The sequence below is a fragment of the Primulina tabacum genome, unplaced genomic scaffold (assembly GCF_025594145.1).
Source record: "Primulina tabacum isolate GXHZ01 unplaced genomic scaffold, ASM2559414v2 Contig631, whole genome shotgun sequence".
NCBI lineage: Eukaryota > Viridiplantae > Streptophyta > Magnoliopsida > Lamiales > Gesneriaceae > Primulina > Primulina tabacum.
The window spans coordinates 1,774-21,427 of NW_027459819.1; the positions used below are offsets into that span (position 1 = coordinate 1,774).

The 19,654-nt window shown below is 34.3% G+C and overlaps 2 protein-coding genes, 1 long non-coding RNA gene, 1 other non-coding gene and 1 pseudogene across 6 annotated transcripts; 2 read left to right on the plus strand and 3 right to left on the minus strand.

Annotated features, from left to right (window-relative positions):
- Positions 1–279: 279 nt before the first annotated feature.
- LOC142534634 (ultraviolet-B receptor UVR8-like) lies at positions 280–5,656 on the plus strand (annotated as a pseudogene).
- On the minus strand, positions 5,438–9,710 carry LOC142534635 (agamous-like MADS-box protein MADS2). 2 transcript variants are annotated; one of them, XM_075641491.1, is made up of 8 exons: positions 9,215–9,710; positions 8,252–8,330; positions 7,971–8,035; positions 7,516–7,615; positions 6,937–6,978; positions 6,791–6,832; positions 6,183–6,325; positions 5,438–6,069 (listed from the first exon to the last, which is right to left on the minus strand). In XM_075641491.1, exons 1-8 carry the CDS (start codon positions 9,397–9,399, stop codon positions 5,982–5,984), a joined length of 744 nt encoding a protein of 247 aa, XP_075497606.1. In that variant the 5' UTR covers positions 9,400–9,710; the 3' UTR covers positions 5,438–5,981. The 2 variants fall into 2 exon arrangements, with proteins under 2 accessions (XP_075497606.1, XP_075497605.1); XM_075641490.1 differs by having other exon boundaries at positions 5,438–6,083; positions 9,215–9,709.
- Positions 9,711–12,647: 2,937 nt separating this feature from the next.
- On the minus strand, positions 12,648–14,193 carry LOC142534631 (uncharacterized). Its single transcript, XR_012817104.1, has 2 exons — positions 13,918–14,193; positions 12,648–13,151 (listed from the first exon to the last, which is right to left on the minus strand). It is a non-coding gene; the product is annotated as an uncharacterized LOC142534631 (long non-coding RNA).
- Positions 14,150–14,221, plus strand: TRNAD-GUC (transfer RNA aspartic acid (anticodon GUC)). Its single transcript has one exon. It is a non-coding gene; the product is annotated as a tRNA-Asp (tRNA).
- Positions 14,222–15,584: 1,363 nt separating this feature from the next.
- Positions 15,585–19,206, minus strand: LOC142534638 (uncharacterized). Of its 2 annotated transcripts, XM_075641496.1 has the most exons (10): positions 18,996–19,206; positions 18,724–18,853; positions 18,195–18,333; positions 17,906–18,118; positions 17,672–17,810; positions 16,648–16,798; positions 16,408–16,517; positions 16,230–16,327; positions 16,082–16,151; positions 15,585–15,912 (listed from the first exon to the last, which is right to left on the minus strand). In XM_075641496.1, the coding sequence occupies exons 1-10, from the start codon at positions 19,086–19,088 to the stop codon at positions 15,823–15,825; spliced, it is 1,233 nt and encodes a 410-aa protein (XP_075497611.1). In that variant the 5' UTR covers positions 19,089–19,206; the 3' UTR covers positions 15,585–15,822. The 2 variants fall into 2 exon arrangements, with proteins under 2 accessions (XP_075497611.1, XP_075497609.1); XM_075641494.1 differs by having other exon boundaries at positions 16,082–16,327.
- Between the last annotated feature and the right edge of the window lie 448 nt (positions 19,207–19,654).

Sequence of the window (19,654 nt, forward strand, 5' to 3'; positions counted from 1 at the left end):
TTTTCATAAATTAACTCGATTGAAAGTTAAAATGATTATGACAATTTGATGGAGACTATTTAAGAAAATCTCTCTAAGAAATTATTGGGTGCAAGCGGGCAGCTGAGGGATTAACCGTTTCTTTCTCCAAGCTCTTCGGAACCCAACACATCGTTTCGCTCCTAAATCTACCTCGATCCAAGGTTCTTTTTTCCTCACAATCAATTATCTCATTTCCTTTATTTTTCTTTTTTTTTTCTGCTGAAATGATTGTGAATTAATGACTGTTTATGAACAGTAATGGAGGTTGACGAATACTGGGGAATCCCAACGGATGAGGTTGCCGACGAAGAGCGCAATCTACGTATGGGGCTATAACGAGTCGGGTCACTACGGGCAGGAGCAGGGGAAGAAAAGAACTTGCGGATCCCAGGGCAGCTGGCCGCCGGAACTCTTTGGGTGTCCGGATGCTGGCGGCAATTCGCGATGGCTGGATATTGCCTGCGGCCGAGGACACACAGCCGCTGTCGCCTCCGATGGTTCTCTTTTCACCTGGGGTATCTAATTTTGTTTCCTTCGCGTCTCTTCAGTTGTTGCTTTGTATTTTGAACGTGACCTACTCTTATTTTTGCCCCCTTGTTCTGGGACAATTTTGGTCTGCTCTTATACGTAGTATTGGGTATCTTATTCCATATTTATTGAGGTAAGTGGCGGAAAATTTCTATTGGTTAAGTACTAATAGTGATAAGTGTTGTCATTTGTAATGGAGATGAAGGTCAGAGGGGAGGACTTGTGATTTGGTCAGGGAAAAAAGGGTTACAATGTTTTTCCACTCACCATTTTGACTTGGGTATGCATATATAATTTTCTAAAAATGTTAGTGGGGTGTATTCAATATAGAGATTTAATGACTTTTAATAGCTTTTTTTAAATGATAGATTTCCGTGGATTGGTAGATTTTTATTGACTCTGTAGATCTCACATATTGTAATCAGAAATCCATGGACTTTTGTAGACTTTTTGCAAGAGACTTTTTTCAAGATTTCGATAGATAACTGTTAGTATTTTGCTCATACACTGTTGGAATATGAGTGTCATCAATAACCCCAAAAGAAGCAAATAACAAATAAGTCTCCGACACAAAATAAAATCAATGAATAATGATATGGATCAAACTCCTACAAAAACTTTCATAAGAACCTAACAAGCATATACATTTTTTTAACATATTTTGTTAAATTATCTCCAATTTGTTCATCTCGGTACAATATATGATGACCCACTATTGATAATTTTTTAACTTCAACATAATGAAATATAGAAATTGAAACATATTTTTTTTTAAGAAATTGATAGACCGAAGCCTTCATGTACACTACTAATGAATTCTATATATATTGGACATTAAAAAGTTACTAAATTTGAATAAAATATAATTATTTAAGTATAATAATATTATCCAATTCAATTATTTATTATTATAAGGTTATCAATAAATTAGATTCATACCGTGCCTAACTTCTTCAAATTTTTTCTCCTTTTTTTTGTTAATAAAAAAATAAAATTTAATATTACAAAATGGTGAGACATGAGATAATAAATAATAATGAGATAGTAGTAACAATGGATGTTCCGTCCTGTTTTCTATGATATTTTTAGAGCTGGTTTTTTTAGCTTGTCCTCGCGTAATTTTTTTATCTTGTTATTGTTTTCTTAGGTTATAATTTATAAGTGTAGTGACAATCTCGAGGACAATTTGAATGAGGAAGAAAGATATATGAGTGAGAAATATATTTTATTTGATTAAAGTCTAGCAAATCTCTAAGGTGAGTAGAAGATAATTTTTGAGTTTTTATAGTTGTACCTAGAGTCTTAAGGTTTGTACATAGAGAATTATGTTAGAATCATTGTAAATCTATGGAAATATTGGATACATATAGATTTTTATAGATTTTTAAAAAGTCAAGTTTGAATACCACTATACTTTTTAAGACTCTATAAAAATCTAATTTGGATACCACAAAACTTTTATAGAGTTTATAAAAGTCTATGTTCAATACCTCTAGACTTTTAAACTCTACAAAAGTCGATAAAAGTAATTAAATTTCCAAGATTGAATACACAATAATTAGTTTCACCTTAAACATTAAGTTACCTCTCAGGTCCTTCGTGTGATTGTGATTAGTGCAGAAACCTTAAAAGTAGTCGAAGCATTTTGCGGTCGAACGGAGAAATCCTTACTGGAATTGGGAAAGACTTATCTGGTTTGATTTGAAATCTTACTATTAAACAGTGCTGGATATGCTCTAGTAATGCCTATATGGATTTTTCAGACTATATAGGCTCCGTCTGCTGGAAGGCGTTTTCATTAACTACTGTATCATGAGAATCAATTTCATTGACAGGTCTCAGTCTAGAGTTTCATTGTTCGTTTATCACAGTTTAGGCTTAATTTGTCTTTCTATGTCTCTTTGTAGGGGCTAATGATTTTGGGCAACTTGGGGATGGGACTGAAAGAGGTAGGAAGTACCCGAAGAAAGTGAAGCAGTTGCAGTCTGAATTTGTGATATCGGTATCTTGTGGAGCACATTGTACCGCTGCTATCGCAGAACCACGTGAAAACGATGGTTCCATGTCGACTAGAAGACTCTGGGTTTGGGGACAAAATCAGGTAGATTTTGCAGAGAGTACAAATTGCAACAGTCTGGAAAATTGTATTATATTATTTTATGTGCATGGAGAGATAATACATAACTACACGGAAATGAGATGCTGTTATTTTGTTGCGAATCGGATTTTTTATATATGCACGCATGATTGTAATTAAAGATATGATCTATTTTTAAAATAACCGGTGTACTTCTTTCTACATTTTAGAGGCCATTTCCATTCAAAATGGCTGAAGTTTTTTCTTTGTTTACTGTATTTTGTGTACTTTATGTGGTTTCTAAATTTTATTCAGTGTCAGGATTAAGGTTGAGTGCAAATGAAGAAAGAAAGACATGGTGATTATCATCAATTATTTTTATTTTTTGGTCATATTTGCTTTCATTTCATTTTGGCAATAGTCATCAACTATTTTTCGTTTTTTTTCAAGTTATATATTTCCTTTTATTTTCATTGAATTTGAATCACTTACTCATCTTGGAAGCATTTAAAAGTTTTAAGGATGAAAATCAATGGTTAGAAGTTAAGATGATATCATGGAATTTGAAGCTGTGTTTCTTGTTTCGTTTTAACCAATTTTCTTGGTTCCATCTTTACAGGGTTCCAATAATCCACGTCTATATTGGGGTGACTTCACTCCAAACACGGTATCAGTCTCACTTCAAAAATTAAGAGTTATACTTCGTACACGTACCCAACTTACTTGAATATATATGAATTATACTTCTTACACGCACCCAACTTACTTGAATATATATGCATTTATCTTAAGGATTGCCTGATATGGAAGACATGACTTGCTTAATCAAATATTGTAACTTGAACCGTTCTCTATTTAGATGTTTTCATCTTAATTTCTTTAGTGTTTATCTAGTATCTTATGATCAAATCACACATACATTAAATGCGCTATTGGTTTTTTTATAAGTTATGTGGTAGCCATAAAAGATACAACGCAAGTTAGAGTAACGCCGAGTTGCTTGTTTTGCAATATCTATTTAGTAGTTTGTTTTCTTTGCTGTCACTGGTTTGTCACTTTGCTTGCTAGCAATGACCTTTGTTTCAAATGTGACGTAATGATGTTCCTGCTTGAACGGTACTCATTCCAGGTTGTTCGCCAAGTTTCTTGTGGGGCTGTTCATGTGGTTGCTTTATCAGAAGATGGCTTGTTACAAGCATGGGGTAATGTCTCCTATAATATGTTATTTTGGAATTATTTTAATGCACACATTTTGTTTATACCTGTTTCTTCTGACGCTAGGTTTATTTATGATGTTTACTCCTTTTGCACTCTTGTTATTACATCTCTTATGTTGATTGATATTAGTTTCTATATCATGGACACATTGGAACTGTGAAGTCGAAACACTTCAAATTCGGGTTTTAATTTTATTAATTAAAATTTTGTCACTCGTCTGTCAAATCAGGCTATAATGAGTATGGCCAGCTTGGTAGAGGTATTACTTGTGAAGGCTTTCAGGGGGCTCGTGTAATTAATGGTTTTGCCAGATTCCTTGACGAAGCCCCCGAGCTTTTGAAGATCATCCAGGTTTCCTGTGGAGAATATCACACTGCAGCCATATCGGAAAAAGGCGAGGTGTAAGTGCTCCAGAGGACCATTGTGATGTAAAAATATTCTTGTGTTGAGATGAGAACTGAAATTTAACCCATATAGAACGAGTTATTAGAAATCTTGGGGATTAGAACTTCAAACATGAGTTGCCTTGTTTCTGCTTTAACTTTTTTAGAATGTTTTGTGAACACTTCACTCTGTTTCTTCTTCAAATTATTTATCTCGTTAATTTGTCACAGTTATACTTGGGGACTTGGGAGCATGGGCCAACTTGGGCATTGTTCACTTCAGTCGGGTGATAAAGAGCTATTACCTAGGCGTGTAGTTGGTCTAGATGGGGTGTTTATTAAGGATGTTTCATGTGGAGGTGTCCACACATGTGCTTTGACCAGGACAGGAGCTCTATACGCTTGGGGCGGAGGGGTTGCAGGGCAGTTAGGCCTTGGCCCCCTGACTGGTTTCTTTTCTTGCTCACTAAATGAATCTGAAACTATGCTTCGCAATATACCCGCTATGGTGATCCCAACAAACGTGCAACTGGTCGCTTGTGGACATTCTCACACTCTCATTTGTACGAAGGATGGAAGAATTCACGGGTGGGGCTACAACAGCTACGGCCAGGCTGCTAATGAGAATTCTACATACGCTTGGTATCCTTCTCCAGTTGATTGGTATGCGACCTACAAAACCGATACTCGTAATTCTGTTTGATAAAGATTGAATTTTTATTAATTGGTCAATGGGAGCTTCTTTCTATGTAGGTGTGTTGGGGAAGTTCGGAAGTTGGCTGCTGGAGGTGGCCATTCAGCTGTGCTGACAGATGCATGTTCCTTGAAGGAATTGTGTGAGTTCAGGCTTGCAGATAGTGTGACTCTGTCGAATGCATCTGCCATCGAGGATGTTGCATCAAGAACTGGATCAGATGCTTTGGTGCGTCTTTGTGAAAGATTCCGGTAAGAATTTTGATTCTTTTATATGCAATAATTTAAAACTATAAGTTTAGCCGTCTAAAGTCCAAGCAGTTTTCTTTTATATGTCATATCTCATCCCTCGGAGTTTCACCTAGTCTTGTACAGCTATTCTTTCATTGAGAAGAAAACTCATGTAAACATTTTTTTGGGCTCATGCAGGGAGCATTTTCCCAACGCCGGAGATTGCGCTGATGACGATGACAAATTTATCCTTTGAATCTAAAGGGGCATCCATATATTGTTTTAGTATCCCTTCGTAGCACTGCATTTGTTCATGCAAAGGCATTGATATTGGTGTAAAGGAGTAAGCCAAGTTCATCTGCGTTGTATGAATTGTAAAAAGTTGTGATTTATTATGTCTTATAAATCCTGAATAGTACAATAATAGTTAACGTTTAAGACCAATTTCTAGACAATATGGGGGATATTAATGATTTCTCAATAACATGATTTGTTGAAATTTTTATGATTTTATCCACGAGCTAGGATGTTTTTAAAATCTCAGAGGAGATCAATGTGAACCATTTTAAACCCAAAGAAAGAATGAAAAAATGGCTAAAGTTTTTAGAAAAAATAATGGAGCCATTTATATAATGATGTCAGAATCAAATCTTACTGAGCAAGAATCTGACTATTTCAGGTAGCCAATAACCTTTTTTACAATAACTTACAGTACAAAATATGTTTTACACGTTTCATTATTAGTATTGCATCTGCAATTAGACAAGATCAACCAAGAAAACATCAAATCCAATCCCAGAAAGGTACAAATATCTAATAATAAAGTGAAATCATAACATGATCAAAGCATCCATCCCGGAACCAAACTGTTGTCGTTTTCGACGTGATTCATCGATGCACTCATCTGACTCGAATTCCCTGGATCATTATATCTATTTCAAAAGGAAAATTAATAATAATAACTAATTCAATTTTTAAAAAAAAACTTCAAAAAAGCTTTGATCAGTTAAAACTAAGTACAAAAACATTACCCCATTTGCAGATTAGAATTGCATTGAAGAGGATGAAAGAAGCCTTGGGAATGAAAACTGTGCTGATGTGTATATGCATTGATTTGTTCTCCTCCTACCCAAGATTGCTGAAAGTGCTGTTGTCCAGCATAGAATTCTTGCAGCTGAATTGCACCCAAATCAACAAAAAAAATATACATATATAAATATGATTACCTTTTAATAAAAACAAATTCAGAGTAGGTACAAAGGTAGTACGTATCCTCGTACTTTAAAAACAAAAGGATTTAAGAAAAGCTACCGACCACATTTAAAATCCATACGAGGTCCATACACTTTTTATGGCGATCCCACGTCTTTTGTATGACCTTTGAGGTAAAAGTTCGAATTTTCCCTGGTTTTGTATTCTTTAATTTTAAGTTTCACATGGATCACGCATTCAATTTGCCCTTAAATAAATATTATTATCAATAACGACCGATCGATGCATCATTTTTCGTATAAACACAATCAACCAGGCAAGAAATTTTTACGATATATATTCCAAAACATTTCACTTGACAACCAAAATATGGGAAAATAAAGTGAAATGGTATTGCTAATTTATAGCGTTGTGATTAACCACTAACCTTTCTTTCTAATGAACCATTAGCTTCGAGCATCAACTTTTCCTGCAGTTTAAGAATGTTCACAAGCAAATGCAATTAACTAGCAATTACTAATTTTTGATCAAGATATGAAAATTAACGAAAAAACTTATGATATTATATATCACCTTAGCTTGAAGATCAGAAAGCTGACCAAGCATGTTCTGTGTCTGCAATATATAATTTGAAGTGTAAGTAGAGGCAACTGATCCCTAGAAGTTTAATCTTTTAAATAATAATCAAATTTAGTAATTTTAATCAGGTACATATATGTAAATCATTGCATACAACTTTATGTTTATATATACAGAAAATTATGAAAAATGGTTTATTTATTTTTTATTTTCATCATTTAAATAGACACGAATAAATCACTGCATGGATGTAAGTTGGGTTTTTATTGTCTTTAGTCATGTTTGGCATGACATAGTAGTGTTAATCATGTTGACAATATCATATGTCACATCAGTGTTCCGTCAAAATAGAATTGAAGGCAAATAAAAAACTAATTTAGAGGAGGACGACCAAATTTTGACTACTTAGACGATCAAAACTTAAAATAGGTCAACTTAACTAAAGAACTTTGCTATTTTCTGTTTGTTTGGGAGCGTGTTTGTGTAGCTGGGTTGGCTGCTACTCAAAATATTGAAGAATTTGAATTCATTTTAATTTATAGAAAGAGATATAGTATGAAAATGATCTTTTACCCTTGTAGACCGGATGTGGTGCAACGATGTCTGCAACTGAACCTCAATCTGTTCAAGATCATTCATGCTTAGGGGTCCCAAATCATCCCCAAGAAGATGTCTGCATGCAACACTTTTGTCAAGAAATTCACGCACCTTCAAAGGAAACTACTATTTTGTCTCTTGTTTAAGCCAAAAATCATTTTGGTCCTTATTTGTGATATGTTAAAAAAGGTCCTTTGACTTATCAATATCATACATTTTTACTCTCTAACAGCTGTTAAAAACTTACAAAAAACGGTCCGCGCAAATTTTTCTTAATTGATACTTCCCAAAACAAGATAACTATTATCTCACATAGAATTGTGCTTTTGATTTGGATTAAGTATATATATATATAGATATATATATAAATAAAATCTCTCAACATATTAGAACTAGCTAGCCAAAAAACACAGAGGGTGAATGTTGAATACCTTTGGCATCGTTGCAGCGACTCGTATTTGGATTTTAGTTTCACATATTCCACATAGCTGCTTTGCTACGAGATAAAATTCAAGAACGAGTTAGTGAGTTAATGTTGCTAAATTTAAAATGCAAATTATAATTTTGAATACATTCAATAAAAAAAAATTAAAAAAAAAACATTTCCCGATGGTTATTGCTATGACAAATTTCCGAATTTTTAGGTAGAAATACTATTTACGTAGCTTATATATGTGAAATTGGTATGAAATATTAATTAGCACACAAATACCTCAATATCCTTGCCTGGATGATTGACTTTTAGTGAACCATAACTGCATTTCTGATGCTTTTCGAGTGTCTTGAGCATGCTGATTAGTCAAAATTTAGAAATATTTAAATAAGATTGAAAAAATAAGATTGGGAATATAATTTGGCAGAGAACCACCCTTGAAGATCATGTTCTTCACTATGAGATCTCAATGATATATTATAATCTTCAATTTAAGCATGGAAGTTTCTATCAACATATATAGCAAACATTAAAACATCAAGATAAAGATAAAGAATATAATATCGAATTAAATTGATATTTCGCCGATAGTTAATCATTACAAGCCCTTCGATTTTTCGAGAATATATTTTAATTATCTATTATAAATAACAAAAATGAAATGATACGAGTCGCAAGAACTCATACCTCATGAGCATCCAAAGCATTATGCAATCAGGGTATTATATATCAGGGAATGAAATAAAAGAAACTAAGATGCAGTAATTAGTATTTTTCCCCCCCTTCAAAGTGCATTTAACTGAAGAAAATCCAAAATCTCTGCTGGTCTCATTGGATTATTGATTGGGTCATGCTTACAAAATATAAAGTAAATAGGATTGAAAAGTAGATGAATGTTTTGATATTATTGATCAATGATCTGCCATCAGATAAAAGCACTAAAAACCACCCAAAAAAAAGAGGCACAAAAAAAATTTAAAAAATGAAAAAAGAATGAAAGAAAGAAAACCAAAAGAATTTCAAAACAAGAATCTTACAAATTCTTGAACAAGATCCATATCACCAAAATCAAGAAACGAAAAAAGAATTTCTGATCAAATAACATCATAAACAAATGGGAAAACAAAACTTGCATCTTAAAATCACAAACATAAAGAAACTAAACCACACAACCATAAACATGAACTCAAAAAGATACAACTATGCAACCAAAAAAAGATAGATTTAAGGATCAAAATATACTTGGAGGTGCTGCAGAATTCGTAGAGCTTGCCCCGATTAGAGAAGATGATAAGCGCAACCTCGGCATCGCAGAGCACAGAGAGCTCATAAGCTTTCTTGAGCAGCCCATTTCTCCTCTTTGCAAATGTAACCTGCCTATTTATTTTGTTCTCTATTCTCTTCAACTCCACCCTCCCTCTACCCATATTATTATAAACAAATCCTCACCTATATCTGGCTATCCCTATATTTTTCTTTATGGGTTCTGATCTTTATCTCTTTTCTCTTTCCCTGTTAGCTGAAACCGTGAAAATCTTGAAACCCAAAACACAGAAAACTCAAAAAACTGACATATTTATGCACATATACATGTATATGTACACCTGTAAAAGATTTCTTCTTTGTTTATTTTTTCTGGGTATGATTTATTTTTTCTTTATTTTATCTCTTTAAACTTCTGAAAGATCCACCCCGAGATCTTTAGTTAGATGTGCAGATGAGAGATGGGAAACCTAGGGCTTATGTTGTGTTTTATCCACGGGGATGAAAGCTGAGGTTTTTGAGAGATGGGGCGCGTGGAGCACAGTGTCCGGAGATTTGCGTGTGGTTGTGCATGACGCGGTGTGTGCGCGCGTGGCGGTGGACCGTGTTAACCATCGGGTAAATTGAGAAAATATCGGACAGCCGTCGCCAATTAAAAAATTTGTGGACACGTGTCGGATGATAAGTGGTTTTTGGATCCTTTCTTTCTGCTTGTACTCTCTGACATAAAAAAATGTGTCGAAATAATTTGTGCCCTAATAATTAATTTAACGTTGCTGAAAAAACACAAATTAAATATATACATTATATGGGAAATAAATTGAAGGACGTTGTTTATATTCTAAATTACAGGGATACATAATAAAATATTGTTTAAAATATATTAAATTTTATATAAAGTATAATTGTACGTCTTGAAATAAAAGTTTTAAGAGTAGACAAAAATCCGAGATGAGACTAATTAGTAGATCAAATAAGTTATTTTTTTCGATATATATTTGGACAGATAACAATTTTATTTTTTTTTTGTGATTACGTGGTTAAAAAATTCATCGATATATGTTCGCGTGTTCGACAATATAATCATAAATAGTTACGTGAATTGATGAGAATGACTAAAATTGATCAAACAAACATAGTTACGTGACTATAATTGATTCGCAAAACATACATCACTAAAAGTCTCACACATCGATACATACATAATTAAAATTAACATTTTACCTATTTTTTTATTTATAAATACTTATACCATCGATCAGGGCTGACTTAACATATTGAATATTCATGATAATTATGTATATTTGATTATCAGCTCGTATGTGAACAATTTATATAGAATCTTAACTACATATTAACCGACGACTGTTAATGAATCTAGAGACCTCGAAATATGTAGTTGTATTATAGTGTTAAAGTATATTATAACTATATAAGCTATCACTTATGTGAAAAAGTCTCCTGGTTCGATAACATGACATACTCGATCGGTCTCCCATTTAAGGAGGGTGCCTCTTGGTTTTGAGGCAATATGAGTCTCCTGGTTTGATAGCATGAACCAAAAAAAAAAGAATTAAAACTCATATTGTTCAAAACTTGTATATAAATCTAGCTTTTTCGTTGGCAGGAAAAATCCCCAGCATCATACGATGTGTATTTGGTGGTTGTCTTAATTTATATATTTACTCGTTCTAAGTCTATACTTTGTATGTATTTGTGTTGATCTAATTATAAGTATATATTTACATAAATATTTTGAATAAACTAAAAATATATAAACATTATATAATAAACAAATGAAACGATAGTTATTAAAGTAAAAAAATCGTCTAGTTTAATTATTTGAATGAATAATGTATGTATATTTTCAATTTTTTAACTTAATATTCCGCGAATAAAAATTAATACTCTTTATTTGTGAGACGGGTCAACCCTATCGATATTCACAATAAAAGTAATACTCTTAGCATAAAAAGTAATATTTTTTCATTGATGACACAAATAAGATATCCATCTCACAAAATACGACCCATGAGACTGTCTCACACAAATTTTTGTCAAATTAAAAATGTTAATGATTTATCTTGTTCGTATTATACAAAAATATTAAAAATATATTTAAAATTTTAATATCCAGTCCACTTAGTCTTAGCTACTGTATCAGTTGTCCTTGTCTTAATGAAGGATTAATATTTAAGTTAGTTAGTGTAACGTCTCTTCTCATTTCGTGGCGCCTGTGATTGCGACTTCGATGTACGGCTTCGAGGTCCACTGTGCACGTGTCATGTTATAACACGCTGAGCAGGAACAATCTGGAACGACAGCACGGTAAATTTAAGACAAACTTTACACGTGTCGATAAATTGTCCAGTTCTGCCAATTCGCCGGCGACTGATAGTAAAACGAGGTCGTTTTGCTATTATTTTTAACTTTTTGACTGTTAGGTAGGATTTTAATTGTACGGTTTTAGGGTCAAAGATTTCATGCCTTTAATTTTCGTAGGTGCATTCTCTAATGTACACTACTTTTTATCCATTTATTATAACATATCATCATGTATTAAATTGTTAGCTAATACACTATGTATTAGCGGAAATATATTATTCTCCAAGAAAATCATGTAACAAGGCTTCGTATGATTTTGAAATATGGGTGTTCGATCTTTATAGACTAACCGAAAAATTTATAACATGTAAAACTATCATGGGACGTGATAAGTTTTGATCTTTTTGTCATGGGAGGAATATAGATACATTGGGGATACTAGCGGATCCATTCGACATTAGTTTTCGACCATCGTCACTTCTATATAAAGCGTATTGTAAAAAGAAAATATTGGAAAATGTCATTTCTAATAGCATGTCGATTTTTTTTTTTGGAGTATTTGTTATTGCGAATATATCTCGGGTTATTTGGTCCCACTCGTTATAAATAAAAACACGCAGGTCGATAATTTACTCTAAAAAATAATTTCAAAGATATTTATTTTTACTTATACATATTATGACGTGGTAAATATATAATTTTGATATGATGCTCATCAACCTGTCAATCTTTGTGTCCACTAACGAGATATAACTCATCTATGGGATATACAATATTGATATACTTCATCACATCCAATAGCGAATGATACTCAGTGATAAACACAAAAGTTAGCACGGTTGATGAGCAACATATTCTCTTTTTCACCAACTTAAATCAAAATGCTTTTAACATAAATTTTAACATTGACCAAACATGTTTTGAAAATTCTTTAAAAATCTACTTCGTAAACTTAAATTAACACAATCCAATTAGATGTTACGTTAACGGCTTGATTACGTTAAAAACAACGTTGAAGAAGAGAATTTACTAATCACACCTATCCCCTCAAATTTCAAATTTGGGTTTCATATTGGCAAAATACATATGTTCAAAAATAATTTATTAAATTATCTTTAATTAAAAATATATGTTTTACACACACGGAGAAAATATTACACATTCCATGATTCATAATCCCCATTTCAAGAAGTTTTCTCTCTGTCCATACCAAACCAAACAATAGATTTGCCAACATACACACTCCAACCTCGTTGAGACTTGAGACACAAGGAAGATTCCTTGAAGAATTACATGACAAAGACACAGAACATATGTGTACTATGCAAAACTTTAGAAGGATTATAGTTTAAGGACTAGTTCTTTTCAAGCTTGGTTTGATGGAATCTTGGAGCACTCTGGGCAGGAAAAATGCCCTTTGGCAAGACAATTGCTGCAACGAGACAATCTCGACTTTCCATCCATGGATGGATTCTGATCAACAACAGGAATCAAACTGAACAGCCCACCTTGTTTAATCAATCCAGAGCCTTTGCATCTGGAGCAGGCAATCAGTTTCAGGTCACCACACCTCTTGCACATTCCCAAAGAACTGCTAGTTAGGGAACAACTCAATGCATCAGAATTCATTTATATGTTCAAATATAAGACTGTCATTGGTTATACCACCCATCCCATGAGTTTGAGCTTTGACACAAGGCAATTTTAACATGGCATCGGAGCAAGATGTTATCCTTGGAGCATAAAACTCTTTCTACTCTGATACCATGTTAAGATTAGAACTTGGATCTAACTCAACCCCAAAAGCTAGCTCAGGAGGAAAAATTGTCCAAGCCCATATATACAACTTCCAGGTTATTTGTTCAACCAAGGTGGGACAATTAACAAATCTAGGACCAGATTTCAAGCTTGCACACGTGTTTAATCTTAAAAGTTGAAACTATCATCTTCTACAAGCTCAAGCCTACAGAAGATTTAATGCCCAAAAGATCCAAATTGGTCGGAGAATCCATTGATAAGTTACAGAGTGAGAGCATAGCCATTATTTGTCCCTACTCTATCTCTGAAAATTGAACCGGGACAATCCCTTCAATTTAATTCAAAACTCTACATTCGTATGCTTGATATTGAACGATTTCAACATGACAGGAACTTTGTTTCCCCAGGTGTAAACAGATGCAATCAAAACCAAAAGAAAGTAAACTTGACACAAGATTCAAATCTGGAGTAGGTTTTCAGCCAATCAATCAAGCTTGCAGGAACTGGAATCATAACCCAGAAAAAGAAAAAAAGAAAGGAAAATCTCCAAATTTCCAACTCGTGATTCGAAGAGATAAAAGGGTTTCGGTGTGGAGTACCTTCGCTGGGAAGAGGCAATAAAGGAATCGATTTTAGGAGCAGAAATGGTAGCGGAAAGCATGAGAGCCCCCACAGCATAGCCTGCAATTTCAGACGCTGTTATGTTTTCGAACATCTTTCGTTGTTTCTTCCTTCGCTTCTTTCTTCACAGCCTTATCTTCCAACCCGGGAGACATGATTTCATGTAGTTTATTTTATACATTATTAACTTCACAATGTCTGAACAACGAAGTCGTTGTAGTATAGTGGTGAGTATTCCCGCCTGTCACGCGGGTGACCCGGGTTCGATCCCCGGCAACGGCGTGTTTTGTGTGTTGATTTTTGGTTTCTAAATAAGGCCCAATACATGTTTGGGCTTTTTTAGGTCAAATTTAGTGTTGATTTTTGGTTTCTAAATAAGGCCCAATACATGTTTGGGCTTTTTTAGGTCCAATATTTTCTTGTCCACTGTCCAAAACATTTATATTACAACGAGCCAGTTTTGGTGTAAAAGGAATCTGGATTTGGATCCAACCTTAAATATTGGGCTTAGCCAATTGATCCCAAAGTTTGATGATTATATATGGCGCTTTCCTGCAAATCACAGAATCTCAAGAACACAATTTCAGAGGAAAGGGATAACAAATTAACAATCAGCACTTGGTCGAGGGAGAAAAATCCTCTGATTAATGCCAACTAATGTACGTGATTTTTTACTTACTGTTGATTAATTAGCATAATTAATAATTTATTTATGGTAGTTGTTAGTCGATATACCGGTTCTTAATAGTTGACTAATAAATATAGTGATCGATAGTTAAAGGACGTGAAAAATTTTGACTCTCTCTCAAATATGTTCACATCCTTGGTCTCGAGGAACATTCTAAAATGAAAAACATAAAAGCAATCGAGAGAGTTTCTTGAGAAATAAGAAATTAAAACAACAAAACAAATATAAAAGCAGCTCTCGATTACAGTGTGTTTTAATGCTTAAAAAATGGATTTGGATTCAGATGAAGAATTGGATTTTGAATTCATGGATTTAGAATTGGAGATATCTTATTTAGGTCATCCATGAAAAATTATTACTTTTTATGCTAAGAGTATTGCTTTTTATTGTGAATATCTATAAGATTGACTCGTCTCACAGATAAAAATTCGTGAGATCATTTCACAAAAGACCCACTCATTAGAATTTCATCAATTCGATTTATAGATAACATTATTATAATATCAGCAATCCATTTTAAACTTAAATTAACTTTCCTAACAATATTTTATCTTCTCCACTATCCCTGTATCCTCCCGACAATCTCCATATATTTTACCCAATTTTTCATTTTTTCTAATTATCCTTTTGTTTTCAAAATTTTATGAAAATATAACTTATCCAAATGAATATATTTTATACTGTCATTATATATACATAATATTTATATATCACATTATATACACAGGCAACGAATGTTCACTAGCGTAAATTACAGCACTCACCCCCATTAAATTCTCGGGTTCACCCTAATTTCATCCGATATTCACAATGTCATTATAAAAAATATACTCGTCGCAATAAAAAAAAAAAAAAAAAACCAGGAAAACGACATTATTTGCACGTAAGAAGATGCCTGGTTCATATATTTAAACACTTGCACTGCAAGGGGAAAAAATGAAAACCAAGACAATCTAGTGAAAGGTCATATGAAGGGTGCGGCGTCAACAAATATAGAATTCATGTGGCTCTTCAATAAATATTTATTAAAATAAAACATGTCATATTCGGTTACAAAAACACCTTTGATAAAAACTCGACTAAAATTAGAGCAACGTGACTTGCCTGAGGTCGAGATTCTGGGGGATCAGACCTTTGTGTGACTGACAATACAATTTGACTCATATCAAATTAAAATAGGGCAAGAATAAAAGCCTCAGCGAATCGCCAAGCCCTGCACTGCTTGAGTGCCATTTTCGGTTATGTTATTCGCTTGGATGGTAGTAATCACATTAGAAATGTGTCCCTAAAAAAAATTTGACATTTAAATCAGTCAGAAAACCCGATGTAATATATAACAAATAAAACTGTTTGATCTTTATTTTTAAAAAAAATTGGTTTGATATTAAAGAGTGCACGATCTCTGATTCAGCTATTTATATAATCAAACTAGAAATGCCAGAGTGAAATCCTACCCGCCATGCTCCAAGCTTTGATCTAAGCACTTTCCATTGCTGATGTCCAAAATCACGTTCAGCATAGCGGCTGCAATACAATAATACAACTTGTAGACGCTTTTCATAGCAATTTAAATCATATACATCTAACAAGTATATTACGTACCTCACGATGACTACTTGGTTCATCTGATCAATCCTGCAGTCCATCAATTTTGCTGTTATTGCCTTCACAACCCATGGCTCGACCTCATTGCCTTCAATCTAAGAAAGCCACGAAGCACAGAAATATATAGAGATGTAAATTAGAAGTTATGCCCACACGCGGAAAGAAAAGGCATTACCTTCAGTGTGTCCTTAATCAATGGATAAGGAACACGACCAGATTCATCAGTGCTAAGATCAACCAAGGATAGCAACCTCATCTTCGTAACACAATCCTCATGCACCAGACCTACACCATACCATAGAAACATTAAGTACCTGAAGAGCGTTGAAGCATTGCCACTAAGTTGAACAAACCTACTGAATGAGGCTTAAAGCATGTAATAGTTCGAATGCAAGAAAGACAAGCGATAACTCACCATAGCTTGTAAGTAAAGTGGGATTTGTCGCATGAAAATTCAAATATGCATCCAGCCTCTGAGTCACAAAGATTTTTAAAAGTTGATACACCGTGGAATATTTAGCATCTTTCTCCAGCTGAACCACAGCTGGCATATCTTGCAAATCACTCTGGTGCACAAAATAGAATAAGGAAATTGAGAAGGCCAAAATAAATGCTTGCTAATAAAAAAGCCACATTGAGATGTGTTAAGAAACATTGAGATGCGTTATGCAGAGAATAACAAAAACCGGTAAACCAAAAATAGAATCATATCATACCTAAGGGACAGACAATGAAGTGAGTATGTATTGCAGACACATGCTTAAATTAACAAAACACTGGAAAAATTGTTCGGGAGAATAATGTTTGGCAACCACCTTAGACACAAAAGTGAACAGAATTGCTTTAACCCAGACTAACAAGACTAAACTCAGAGCTGCTTCAGTGCTGCTTATATTTAATGTTCATTCATCAGCAGATCTCTTAAGAGGGATAGGGGGAAAAAGCAGCGTCGTGCTCATTGCAAGGAACAGGAAAGAGAACCACAGATGTTGAAGCTTGTAACACTCTTATTTTTTATTTCTGGAAATAAAAAATTTAATATCTGCTGAGAGATTGTCATTAATGTTCTCAAGGTAGGGCTCAAAGTTGGTAACCTGAAGTTCATTGATTTTTGTATCAATAACAGCACATCCAGGCAATGTTTATTATGATTAAAATTTAAAAGGATCAACTTGTTCCATTATTCGCACCAAGAGAAGAACTTTGTTCGTCTCATAATAAAAAATTTCAATTGGCACTTTACTTCAATGATGATACAAGGTAAAACCAAACAATTCTTGCATAAGAAATACACATGAGCAGCCAGAAGACATCGCAACCAAGTAACGACATCCACGATATATTCTACCAACATAATTAGGAACACAATCAAGATCAAAAGCACAAAAAGATGGAAGAAAGTTTATAACTTTCACAACTGAAATCAAGCAAACTTTTACCTGAAACATATCAGGTGCCTTAACAAACTCAATAATAGCTCGAACAGCTTCTTGCTTAGCCTCATTAAGAGTTGAGGCATCTTCGCCAGAAAAAGTAGCCAGATACTTGACAAGAAATTTAAACGAGTCTCTTGCAGTACTGGAAAGACAGGAATTTTGTTTGATCATCACATGATGAATACGTCCTTTGTATAGAAAAAGATAATGCAAAAGTGTACAAATCGAATCACTTACCTCTTAGTCTCCTTCAATATATTAGAAACGGTGAGAAAGAGAACTCTCTGGTCCTTCGCCCCAAGATTCCACTCCCTGAGAAAACTATCCATCTTCTTGAAAGATGGAACAACATGTTCTGTAGTATTACCACTAACTGCCAAACTAAGTGCCTTCATATACACAAAGAATCTGCTATACGGGTTCTCCAATAGGTTGTAGAGGTTGAATAGACTATATAATGGAAGATGTTAGACAGCAGTTATAAGATGCTAGGATCTTGATGATTAATTGAAAATAGTTATATTACATCTTCAGGCGCAGTTCAGGCTTATTGTTTGGCTGTTGAGTAAGCTTGGTTGATATGAGCTCAGCCATCTCATGCGCTCGACCAAGACTATCAGGCTTCTTAACAAGGTTGCATATGACAATATATATGCATTCAAGATCTAAAATGAAATTAATTAGAAGCCAGCCAGAAACATCTAACATACCAAAAATATTTTTAGAATAAAAACATACTACAACTGCTATATTAATGATCAGAGCATATTCAAAAACTAGCCATGAAGAACAAAAAAACACATACCTCGAAGAGAAATTCACATAATTCAATCAGAATGACCAAAGAAACACATCACATCAACATCTAACTGTGAAAATTTATTATTTTTACACAAGATTTTCTTTTATGATTTAACTCATTTCAATTGCAAACTGGGCATTAATATTATCCTAACAAAGAATGGAAAACTGGACCAACACAGCACATAGTTATTAAAACTTCAGAACCATTCAAGTGACAACTAAAGAGACTCATCCAATGCGAATTATATCACCTTTTTCAGAAGCTTTCGAGAATATCACATCAGCAGAGGTAAGCATCAACGAAGCTAAATCCAACCACCGATTTTCAACCATACATTCTCCAGCTTCCGCCAATAATCTACTGACCTGACCCTCCGCCACCTTTCGACACAGACATCAAAATTACATAAAAATCCGTCACAGACGATAACCAAATATCAACTACAATCACCAAACATCCATATACATCTCCACAAAAACCTGCATTATTTAATGCGCCGATAAATCTTTGTGTAACTATTACCTCGGGACCTGCATCACCCCATGACAACTCGGCAGTAAAACGAACGACGGAGAGGGCAGGATCTTCTTCTGATGTGGGGACAACCGTCGCCATTCTCTGAAATCTTAGATTGGGAACCCTAGAGAGATCCGATGGTGAAGAGAAGAAAAGCAATGAGATTAGAAAGAGGGATGAACCTAAACCCTAATTCCGGGATTGTGTCGCGAAAAGGCTTCGCTAATAATACGTGTTTTAACTTAAAACATAGGTTGGGCGAATGATAAAGTGGGTTTATGAATTTTTAATTCAATTTATCTTTTGCCGATTTTTATTTAATCAAGTTAATCTTTCATATGAATGATTAGATTATATTAATTGAGATAAAATAATCACTCATCGTACCCTATGATTAGTTATCATACTGGTAATTCATCCTATTTTTTCAATTTTATCCTTCTCCTAAATCCAAACTCACCACCACTTCCACCTACTGACCGCCCCCCGACCACCCCCCCGCGGGCTGACCCCTGCCGCCCGTCGCCAGCCGTCGCCCGATGCCGCCGAACGTCACCGCCGCCTCCTGACGTCGATCACCCCCTCCGACCCCCGCCGACCATCACCCGACGCCGACAGCCGCCGCCGCTGTCGATCATCCCCTCCTCCGGCCGACAATCACACCG